Here is a 12,893-nt window from a genome sequence, read left to right as displayed (position 1 = left end):
GCAGAGAAGTGGAGAGCAAAAACTGATCATTCCCTGAGAGAGTTGTGGAACCACTCCAAAAGGGCAAAAATTCACCTTATAGGAATTCCTGAAGAAGAGGACAGTCCTAAAAGCACCGATGCTCTATTCCAAGATATAATGGAGGAGAATTTCCCAAGCATGGCAAGAGATATAGAAATTCAGATAGGAGACAGTTTCAGAACCCCAGCATGACTCAATCCAAATAGCATCTCCTAGAGACACTGTAATTAACTTGGCCAAGGTTAATATGAAGGAGAAAATTCTGCAAGCAGCCAGACCTAAGAAAAGTATAACATACAAGGGAAAGAATATTAGAATGACTGCAAATCTCACAGCTTAAAACTTTCAAGCCAGAAGAGTATGGTCATCAACCTTCAATCTTCGAAAACAAAACAACTTTTAGCCCAGGACCCTGTATCCAGCTAAACTGAGCTTCATTTGTGATGGAGAAATAAAATACTTTACCAACTTACACATATTGAAGAAATTTGCCATAACTAAATCAGCTCTCCAGAATATTCTCCTACCCATCTTCCATAATGATCAGCTTAATGGTCTACCACCAAAGTAAACTCACCCAGAAAACCTTGAACAAAATCTAACATCCACAAAAGTGAAGGTATTAAAAATATCCACTGAACATTTGAAAAACATGACAACCAAAACACTACCATGCTTATCAACATTCTCAACTAACGTGAATGGCTTAAATTTCCCTCTACAGAGGCACATGATGGTTTACTGGATAAAAAAAAAATTCAGGCGAGGTATTTGTTGCATACAAGAATTATATTTCCTTGAAGGATAAAAATAGACTCAGGGTAAAGGGATGGACATGTATAATTCAGGAAAATGGAAATCAGGAAAAAAGCAGGAGTTGTGATTTTATTTGCCGATACAATAGGCTTTAAACCAACAAAGGTAAGGAAAGATACAGACGGTCACTTCATATATGTCAAGGGGAACACTCAACATGAAGAGATTTCAATTATTAACATTTATGCACACTATCAGAATGCTCCTCAATTTATAAAGGAAACCCTAATAGACATCAACAATTTTGTATCTTCCTATACTGTAATAGTTGGATATTTTAACACCCCTTTGGCAGTGGGATAGAACCTCCATGAAAAAAAAATAAACAAATAAATATTGAATTTAAATTTGACCCTACAACAAATGGACATAAGAGACATCTACAGAACATTTCATACTAATAAAACTGAATACACATTCTTCTCATCAGCCCAAGGAATATCCTCCAAAATTCATCATATCTTAGGTCACAAGTCTAACTTGCAAATTTAAAGGAATAGAAATTATTCCTTGTATTTTCTGGGACAAACATGGAATAAAAGTTGAACTCAACAACCAAAAGAATCTTCATACTCAAACGAAGTCATGGAAACTAAATAACCTTATCCTGAATGATAACTGGGTCAAAAACAAGATTAAGGAGGAAATCACCAAATTTTTGGAGCAAAATGATAATGAAGACATGAATTGTCAAAAACCTGTGGGATACTGCAGAGGCAGTCCTAAGTGGCAAGCCTTCCTCAAGAGAACATAAAGAGAGGATGTCAACAACTTAATGGGTCAGCTCAAGCAACTGAGAAAGGAAGAACATTCCAACCCAAAACCCAGCAGAAGAAAGGAAATAACCAAAATTGAAGCAGAATTAAATGAAATTAAAACCAAAAGAACAACAAAATAAAGACTTGGGTTTTTTTTTTTAAATGATTAGCAAAATTTATAAACTTTTCGGTAACCTAACCAGAAACAGAAAAGTAAAATCCCTTATATCATCAATCAGAAGTTATAAAGGAGAAATTACAACAGACACATCATAAATTAAAAGAAATCCTTAACGACTGCTTAAAAAAAAAAAAGCTGTATTCTCAGAACTATGAAAATCTGGAGGAAATGGACCAATACAGGGAAGTACACCACCTTCCTAGACTCAGCCAGAAAGAAAAGTAAATGTTGAATAGACCTACATCAAGCACTGAAATAGCATCAGCTATGCGAAATCTCCCAAGAAAGAAAAGTCCAGGACCAGATGGCTTCACATTAGAATTCTACCAAATCTTTAAAGAGGAACTAATACCTATATTACATAACCTTTTGTAAAACATAGAAACAGAAGGAATACTTTCTAACACATTCTATAAAGCAAATATCACACTGATTCCCCAAACCAGGAAAGGACCCAACAAAGAAAGAAAATTATAGACCAATATCATTAACACATATTGATGCAAAAATATTCAATAAGAACCTAGCAAACAGAATTCAACAACACATCAAACAAATTACACACCATAACCAAGTTGTTTTTATCCCAGGGTTACAAGTTTAGTTCAACATATGTAAAGCTATAAACATAATATATCGCATAAAAAATAAAAAAACAAAGACCATATGATTCTCTCAAATGATGAAGAAAAAGCTTTTGATAATATCAAGCATCATTTCATGATCAGAACACTTAAGAAAATAGGCTCAGATGGGTGATTTCTTAAACTGTTAGAGGTTATCTACAGCAAACCCACAGCCAATATCATATTGAATGTATGTCATAAAATTGGAAACATTTCCATTCAGATCTGGAACTAGACAAGGATGTCCATCGTCTCCACTGTTATTCTACATGGTAATGGATATCTTAGCCATTGCAATCAGGCAAGAGAAGAATACCAAGGGTATCCAAATGGGGTCAGAGGAAATCAAACTCTTACTCTTTGGCGATGATATGATCTTATACCTGAAAAATCCCAGGAACTAGACTACAAAATACTGAGAAATGATCAAGGAATACATAGACATCTCTGGATACAAGATCATTAGTTACAAATCAGTAGCTTTTACATATACCAACAATTGCCAAGCTGAAAATAACATCAAGGATTCTATTCCTTTTACGGTAGTGCCAAAGAAGAAGAAATATTTGGGAATTTATCTAACAAAGGACATGAAAGATATCCATAAAGAGAACTATAAAACTCTGAGAAAGGAAACAGCTGAAGATGCTAACAAATGGAAATGGAAAAACATACCATGCTCATGGCTGAGAAGAATCAACATTGTTAAAATGCCCATACTACCCAAAGCAATATAAAAATGTAATGCAATCCCCACTAAAGCACCATTGTCATACTTTAAATATCTGGAAAAAATAGTACTTCATTTTATATGGAATGAGGGAAAAAACTTTAATAGCCATGACATTATTCAGAAATACAAACAAATCAGGAGGAATCATGGTACCAGAATTCAGACTATACTATAAGTCTAGAGTGATCAAAACATCATGGTACTGGCACAAAAATAGAGAGGTAGATGGATGGAACAGAATACGGAACCTAGAGATGAACCCAGCCACTTATTGTCATTTGATCTTTGATAAGCCTATCAAAAACATAAATTGGGAGGAAGACTCCCTTTTTAATAAATGATGCTGGTGAATTGGCTAGAGACCTGTAGAAGATTGAAATTGGACCCTCACCTTTCACCATTAACATAAATTGATTCTCCTTGGATAATAGATTTACACTTAAGACATGAAACTGTAAAGATACTTGGAGAGAGGGAAGTAAAACACTTGAAGAAAATGGCCTGGGAAAATATTTTATTAGGACTCACCTGCCAATTCAAGGAACACCAAAAATACAGTACTGGAATCTCATCAAACGCAAAAGTTTCTGAACAGGCAAGAATTCAGTAAGTAAAGCAAGCAGACAGCACTCAGATTGGGAGAAGATATTTGCAGATTAGGTTTCTGAGAAAAGTTTGATAACTAGAATCCACAGAGAACTCAAACTAATTAATAAAAAAAGAACAAGTGATCCCATTTCATTGTGGGCAAGAGACTTGAACAGAAGCTTCTCTGAAGAAGACAGGCACATGGCCTATAAAAACATGAAATAAATCTCATCATCTTTAATCATCAGATAAATTTAAATCAAAACCACTTTGAGATATCATCTAACCCCAGTAAGATTAGCCCACATCACAAAATCTGGAAACTACAGAAGTTGGCATGGATGTGGAGAGAAGGGAACACTTCTGCAGTGCTTGTGGGAGCGCAGCTAATACATTCCTTTAGGAAAGACATTTGGCGAATAATTAGGGAGGTAAAAGTAGACCTGCCATTCGATCTTGCCATTTTGCTACGAGGTATATATCCAGATGACCAAAAATCATTTTACAACAAATATATTTTCTCCAGAATGTTTATTACAGACAAGTTCATAATTGCCAAGCCATGGAAGCACACCAAGTGCCCACTGCCCCATGAATGGATTAACAAGTTGAGGTATATGTATGCCATGGAACATTATACAGCCATAAAAGATTGTGACTTTACCTCTTTTATGTTTACATGAATGGAGCTAGAACATATTCTTCTTAGTAAAGTATTCCAGGAATCAGAGAAGAAGTATCCAATGTACTCAGTCATATTATGAAACCAATATATAATTACCCACACTTTCATATGAATGATAAAACAGAACTATAGACCAGAATGAAGAAGGGCAGAAGAGGGAGAGGAGAGAGGAGAGGGGAGGGAGGAAGCTGGGTAGAGAGAGGATAATTGGTGGGACCTCAACTATTGTGCATAATGCAAGAATACATGTCAAATCTATTAAGAGTAGTGTATAAATGTCTTAACACAACAAATAAGGCTATGTTAATCAGTTTGATGTATGCATTCCAAATTCCAGATAAAATAAGCACACTGTGACCTATAAATGCATTAATGCACACAGTTATGATTTAATAAAAAAATAAGAAAAGAAATAGCAGTAGATATTAACAAATGGAAGAACATATGATGATCATGGCTGAGAAGAAATAACATTGTTAAAAACATATATACTACATATATACAAAGCAATCAATAGATTTAATGCCATCCCTATTACAATACCAACATCATACTTTCAAGACTTGGAAAACATAATTTTGTGCTTTGTATGGAGCCAGAGAAAAACCCTGCATAGCTAAGGCAGTTCTTAGCAATATAAACAAAGCCGGGGGCATCAACGTACCAGACTTTAGGCTGCACAACAAGGCAATAGTGATCAAAACAGCATGGTGTTGGCACAAAAATAGAGACATAGACATCTGGAACCAAATAGAAAACCAAGAGATGAAACTAACATCTTACACACACCTATGCTTTGATAAACCAAACAAGAACATACACTGGGGAAAAGACTCTCTATTCAATAAATGGTGCTGGGGAAACTGGATATCCACATGTAAAAGACTGAAATTGAACCCACACCTTTCTCCACTCACAAAAATTGATTCAAAATGGATAGAAGACATAAATTTAAGGCATGAAAAGATAAAAATCCTCAAGGAAAGCATGGGAAAAGCACTTGAAGATATCAGCCTGGGGAAAGACTTTATGTAGAAAACATCCATGGCCATTGTCACAACAAAAAATATAAATAAATGGGCCTTTATTAGACTTAAAATATTCTGAACAGCTAAGGAGGTAACAACCAAAGTTAATAGGCAACCTACACAATGGGAAAGGATATTTGCATGCTTCTAATGGGACAATAGCTTGATAATGAGGATCTACCAAGAACTCAATTAATCAACATGAAAAAAGCCAACAATTCCTTGTATCGAAGGGGAAGAGAGATAGACTTCTCTAAAGAAGATATACAAAGGGCTGGCAAATATATGAAAAAATGCTCATCATACCTAATTATTAGAGAAATGCAAATTAAAACCACCTGGAGATATCATTTAACTCCAATGAGAATGGCCCACATCACAAAAATCCCACATCACAAAAATCTCAAAAGTGCAGATGCTGGCATGGATATGGAGGGAAAGGAACACTTTTACCCTGCTGGTGGCTCTGCAAACTAACACAACGTTTTTGGAAGGATGTATGGAGAACCCACAAAGAACTCAAACTAGACCTCCCATTTGATCCTACAATCCCATTACTGGGCATCTACCCAGAAGAAAAAAAGTTATTTTACCATAAGGACACCTGCCCTACACTGTTTATTGAAGCTCCATTTACAATCACCAAAATATAGAAACAGTCTAAATGCCCACTAAGCTAGGAATGGATTAACAAGCTGTGGTATATGTATACCATGGAATACTATTCACCCATTAAAAAAGATGGAGACATTATATCTTTTGTATTAATCTGGATGGAAGTGAAACACATTATTCTTAGTAAAGCATGAAAAGATGCAGAAATATGAATCCTATGTATTCAATTCTAATATGAGGACAATTAATGACTTAGTACACAGTGGGGGTGGGGGAAGGTGAGAGTACGGAGAGAGAAGGAAGGGAGGGTGCTGGGGGGGTTCAAGATGTATGGCATACCTTTTGGGGGCAGAACATAATTATAAGAGGGACTTTATCTAACAAATGCAATCCATGTAACCTTGTTCAAAAAATTTAAAAAATTGAAAGAATGGGTTACTCACCCTATAAAATACTATATCATAGGAATCCTTCCATTTTACAAAATTTAAAATGAGAGAGAACTGGAATAAACTAAATTTATTAACTTACCAACTAATGTCACTAGGAAAAATGATAAAAAGATTTCAGAATGGACGAATAATAGATATCCTGTAAGTTTATCATCCGCAGTCCATCCCCACTCTCCAGGTAACTAGGTGTATATTAATGATTCGAGCCTGAACCCACTGAAACCATGGTGAAAAGGACCCTACTTGGTAATCCCGTCCATACCAACAACAGTGATGTGAATGGCATCCCTGCCTGGATACATCACTCACGTGTAAAACCAACCAGCGATGGAGAGTGGATAGTCCAAGGACAACCAGAACATCCCCACAGTCTTACCTTAAAAAAAAGCAGACTATACCCCTGCCCTAGTCACATACCAGGAGCTAACTGGTCTACGCATGGCAGAAGTTTGAGGATGAACAGCAATGGCATGGAACTGATTACTGATACTTTGCTTTGCATTTTTTCACCTTCCTTCTTTAATCTTAGGTGTAAGACATGATGAAGGTTGTGAAAAATAGATCCAAAAGGTAACCCAAACTAGACAAACTCTCAAAACTGTGTTATTTATTTACCCTTATTATGAATGTACAAGAAAGCCTGAAGGTACTTGCATATATAATAACTTGGAATAACAGATATATGTGCCCCTCAGTGGGTCAACTGTTTCCTATAATCCTTCTGAACCACCAGAGCAAACTGAATTTGCTATGTGGTATACTGATATCCATAGAAAGACAATAACTAGAGGTATAACAGAAGGAATATCTAAACAAATAAAAAAATATTAATAATAATTTTGCAATATATATAGACATGTGTCTTTTATATTTTCAATAATAACTGGAAGTTTTCCATGTAGAAATACTATATATTTATGAAGAATTATTTCTATGTATTTCATATTTTGTGTTGTCATGTTAACTTTAATTCTCTAATTATTGATGGTATACAATGGAAATTTGCATATTGAACTTAAAAAAGTAATAGAACAATGGTAAATATGTTTACATGGATGGAGCAGGAAAATATTCTTCTTAGTAAAGTATCTCAGGAATGGAAAAAATATCCAATGTACTCAGTACTATTATGAGACCAATTTATAATCGCTCACACTTTCATATGAAAAATGAATCACAACTATAGCCCAAGATAAAGGAGGGATGGGGAGGGGTTGGTTTAATAGAGGGAGGGTAAATGGTGGGACCATACCTATGGAGTATATTGCAAGGGTACAAGTCAAATCTATCAAGTAGAGAACACAAATATCTTAACACAGTGATTAAGTAAATGAGGTGAAAGTTATATTAATTAGTGGGATTTGTACAAAAAATTTGTACAATTTGTACAAAAAATCAACACCTTGAATCCTACAAAGGCATAAATGTATTCATGATCTATGTATATATGACTTAATAAAAGTAAAAGAAAACTAAAAACTACTCTCTTTGTAAGGACATCTTTCTCTTTGGCCTTCAGGGGGTTGCAGGGTCACATACTGATTTTGTGAAGACTATTTTTGCTTATGTTTATCTGTGGTGTCAGATATCACAAAAAAGTATGCATGGACCTTGTATTTATTTATTTATTCATTTATTTGTTTATTTTGTTCATCAGCTTAAATTAGTGTTTCTGTATTTAATGTGTGATCCAAGACAACTCTTCCCCTTCCAATGTTCAGCAGAGAAGATAAAAACAAGGTTGTACATCCCTGAAACCATTAGAAACTTATAGGATGAAATTGATAACCGCTTAAAGTTTTTATAGCAAATCTCACCTAAACTTAGGTCTCAGTTCTATGCATTGAGACATAAGTGTAATGCCTAGTTTCATGTTTTTGGGAAATGCAAATATAGAGTTGACTAACAACAATTGTCTAGGGAAATGAAGCAAGTAATCAAGAGACTGTTAAATCTTAAGTGGGGGAGAAAAGATATTTTAAAAACTGGTAAATGAAAAATCATATCAATCTGTGTATATAAAAAAAAAAAGTTGGGTAACAGAGTAGAGGATCATGTAGAGAAGTAACTATATTCCTACACAGTTTCCTAATATAAAGTGTCGCAACCCTTTGGAGTGTAGACTTAGAGGAAACTGACTCAAGTAATTTAATATACAGTTGTCGTATTCTACTCATCAATCTTAATTCTAGCATATATATGTATATATATATACACACACACACGTATATACACACACATATATAAATGTGCCTATATATATACATATACACAAAAGAAATGAAAAGATAAGTCCACACAAAACATAGATTTTTGTTTCTAAAAGTGTACTTCATCATAACATAATTAAAACACCCATTGACTAGTATGTAAAGAAAACGTGTTATGTCCAAATAATGGATGAACTTCGAAGGTAATATGCAGTGAATGAATCCAAACACAAAAGGCTACATATTATGTGATTCCATTTATATGAAAAAATGAAGAGAAAGTAAATCTACAGGGGCAAAAAATATATCAGCAATGCTTAGATAGGGCTCAGGTGGATAATCTAATGAGGAGTGATAGCTAAGGAACACTGGGTGATTTATGAGGTGTATTAATTAATTAATTAATTAATTTTTTTTTTTTTAGAAGAAGAGTCTCACTTTATTGCCCTTGGTAGACTGCCATGGCATCACACACCTCACAGCAACCTCCAACTCCTGGGATTAAGAGATTCTCTTGCCTCAGCCTCCCGAGTAGCTGGGACTACAGGCATCTGCCACAACACCTGGCTATTTTATTGGTTGCAGTTTGGCGGGGCCAGGTTTGAACCAACCACCTTTGGTATATGGGGCTGGCTCACTGAGCCACAGGCACTGCCCACGTATTTATTTATTTTTATTTTTGTAATCTTTATTTCTTTTTGAAATATAGGAAATATCTGTAACTATATTAAAAGCAGGGAAATGGACACTTCAAATGTGTTAATGTATGGAAGATAAAATTTATCTTAATAAAATCATTACAAACAAAAATACAAATATAGAGGACAATAAATGAAAGAATATCTTGAGTTGATTATATCCTTAATCCAAGCTGAACCTATGTCTGATGCTTAGTTCCTCCCCTTAGCAAAGGGAAGGATATTTTGACCATTCTGCAGAACAAAGCTCACCAGAGCAGAGAGGATAGAGCATGTATTTGGGACAGGCACACAGTTTGGCAGTTTCACTTTGTTCTAAAATTAGGCCTCTGCTCTGGGTTCACAGGCTCACTACAGCTGTTCATACGTATGGTTTGCCTTCCCTGGCTTTATGTCTCACCAGATAGGCAGCACTGGTGGCTCATAAACCCAGCCCCTCTGACACCCACTCAGGACAATTGTTGCCTTGGCTAAATTGTGACATAAAGGACAATCATCCCTGAAGTTGCCTCAACAGGACCTAGACTGGCAGAAATGAGAAAAGATTAGTGGGTTGATGATGGGGTGCCCTGGTGCCTTGGAGACAACCTGCTAGCTCCACCTGTATGACAGCCTAAGAATTCTGGAATCCTGTGGCCTTCAAACCTCCAAAGGTACCTGTGTCACAAAGTGCCTAAGTGTTCTTTCCTTTAGTTGGTGAGGTTCAGAAAAGCATATAGCAGACATGTTTGATCCACATGTCTTAGATGTTCCAGCTGTTATTTTTGACAATGGTTCGGGATTCTGCAAAGTAGGCATTTGCGGAGAAACTGGACCTCGTAATGTCATCAACTCTGTCGTGGGGCATCCTAAAGTTAGCAATCCTTCAGAAAGAGCCAATGAGAAGAAGTACTCCGTGAGAGAAGTATCCCAGTACAAGAATGAGACATTATATTTGCGTTACCCCATTGAACGTGGACTCATAACAAGATGGGATGACATGGAGAAACTCTTGAAACACCTTTTTGAGTACTGCCTGGGAGTAAAACCCTGTGACCAACCTGTACTGATGACGGAGCCCTCCTTAAACCCAAGGGAGACTCGAGAGAAGCTTGCTGAAATGATGTTTGAGAACTTTAATGTGCCTGCTCTCTACCTGTCCAACCATGCTGTGGCAGCTCTCTATGCCTCTGCCTGTGTCACAGGCATAGTGGTGGATAGTGGACATGGGGTCACCAGCACTGTCCCCATCTTTCAGGGTTGTGCCCTGCCTCATGCGGTCACCAAACTCAATGTGGCAGGGAGGGACATCATGGAGCACCTCGCCGAACTCCTCTCTGATAAAGAGTGCACTTATTCTGGCATTCTCAACAAGACCGTGGTGAATGATATTAAAGAAAGGATGTGCTACATTGCATTAGAGCCAGAGAAAGAGCTATACAAGAAGCCTAAGGAAGTATTTCGAGAATACAGACTTCCAGATGGGAATGTCATCCACCTGGGGCACCCATTATACCAGGCACCAGAGATTCTATTTGCACCTGACCAGCTAGGCATCCAGAGTCCAGGACTCTCAAAAATGGTCACCAGCAGCATTATGAAATGTTCCACTGACATCCAGAAGAACCTTTTTGGAGAGATTGTACTGTGTGGGGGCACCACACTTTTTCCTGGACTGGAGGAAAGGCTCATGAAAGAACTAGAACAGCAAGCTTCCAAAGGAACACCCATTAAGATCATGGCTTCCCAAGATAGACGTTTTTCTGCATGGATTGGTGCATCCATAATGACTTCTGTAAGCTCTTTCAAGCAGATGTGGGTCACTTCTGAAGATTTCAAGGAGTTTGGGGCATCTGTAGTTCAGAGACGATGCTTTTGAAGATCCCTGAGTGCAGGGGATGACTCAAAGTGTCAGACTGCAGGAGTACCATTGGAAAGTTACAGAGTTTCTTGGCCTTCAATGTGATGTTCAATAAAAGGCTTCTGACATTGCATGTTTCAGTTTATTCTTGGGCAGACTCAAATTTCTGACTTGTGTTATCAATATTTAAGTGACTGTACTCATTTCTTCTTCTTCTATGGGCCTCTTAAGTTGTTTTCTCCTTAATCCAGCTTAACTGGGGTAGGTTTCTCAGAATCAATGTGTTAAGTGGTTCTGTCTCCCAGGGCCCAGGAGACAGAATCACCAATGGAAGTCAAAGAAGGGGAAAGAAATTAAGTAGAAACAGGAAGGCTAGGCCATTCCTACAGCTCAATAGCACTTTCACTGGGTTGGCCTTTAGTCAGAACAATCATGTTCTTGCTGTGTTGTTATGTGATCAAAAAGCTAAGTAGAATGGAAAGAAGAGTTGAGCACAAAGATTAATATTTTTTAAGGTTCTTCTAAGAGGGAAGTTCTTCTATGAGGGCGCTTGCTCTCCTTTGGAGCATTAAGAATCAATACCTCTAATTGAAATGATGACATTATAAATTTCAGCCAGAAAGAAATAAAATCATTTATCAAAAAAATTAACATTTAAACATCTTTCCAACTCTCCGTTTACTTCTGTCACACTGCTAGCCTAAATATACCCATGAAAGTTGTCAAACATTATAAATCACTATAAATTAGGTCTTTTAATTTTTATATTTGGTTTAGCAGCAGTTAATCAGGAATTCCAACCAGTACTTATGATGTATGAATGATTTTATATTATATAATTGTTATTATATATTATGATATTATAAATTTATAGTCAAGAGTTTTAAATGTGGAGCAGAGCAAGAGCATTTGGCCCAATGCTGCTCGTACAACTGAGAAAGGGAAGAACACCAAGCTGGCAAGGAGTCATTGGGTGGCAAGCTGTGCCTGGCAAGGTGGCTTGGGTGGCAAGTGGCTGCAAGGAGGCAAGGGGCTGGATGCAGTACATGATCTGGAGCAGCAGAGTTGTGATACACTAGGCAAGTTTTCTGTGAGTGGGAGCGACCAGCCCCTCCAGAAAGGTCTGGGATGGGAGGAAGCTTTTTGAGAGGATACCCTAGAAAAGTGGGCATATCTAAACAGTATATGGTAGCCAGTTGTGAAGGCTGATCAGAACAGATTTGCCACCAGTTTGGTGGCAGTAGAGAAGGCCATATTTGGAAGGTCTTGGCAGCCTGGGGATGACCATCATGGGCCTTTTACAGGGATACAGCCTTCTTAGTTCCACCTATTGGCATCATATGTCAAATCATCACAGGATCAAGGACTCTTGCACCCCACAAGAACTGTTGTCTGGGGGCAGCACCTGTGGCTCAGTGAGTAGGGCACCAGCCCCATATATTGAGGGTGGTGGGTTTAAACCCAGCCTCGCCAAACTGCAACAAAAAAATAGCTGGGCATTGTGGCAGGTGCCTGTAGTCCCAAATGCTCAGGAGGCTGAGGGAAGAGATCACCTAAGCCCAGAAGTTGGAGGTTGCTGTGAGCTGTGATGCCATAGCACTCTACTGAAGGCGATAAAGTGAAATTCTGTGAAGAAGAAGAA

The 12,893-nt window shown here is 37.2% G+C and overlaps 1 protein-coding gene across 1 annotated transcript; it reads left to right on the top strand.

Moving 5' to 3' along the window:
* Positions 1-10,135: 10,135 nt before the first annotated feature.
* On the top strand, positions 10,136-11,269 carry LOC100950013 (actin-related protein T1-like). Its single transcript, XM_003797020.1, has one exon. It carries the CDS (start codon positions 10,136-10,138, stop codon positions 11,267-11,269), a length of 1,134 nt encoding a protein of 377 aa, XP_003797068.1.
* The last annotated feature ends 1,624 nt before the right edge of the window (positions 11,270-12,893 follow it).

This window comes from Otolemur garnettii, unplaced genomic scaffold, assembly GCF_000181295.1.
Source record: "Otolemur garnettii isolate 467f Iridium unplaced genomic scaffold, OtoGar3 scaffold00110, whole genome shotgun sequence".
NCBI lineage: Eukaryota > Metazoa > Chordata > Mammalia > Primates > Galagidae > Otolemur > Otolemur garnettii.
This window is presented reverse-complemented; position numbering and strand designations above follow the sequence as displayed.

Coding starts and splice junctions, on each gene's coding strand:
- LOC100950013 (XM_003797020.1), top strand. CDS start 10,136: ATGTTTGATCCACATGTCTTAGATGTTCCAGCTGTTATTTTTGACAAT.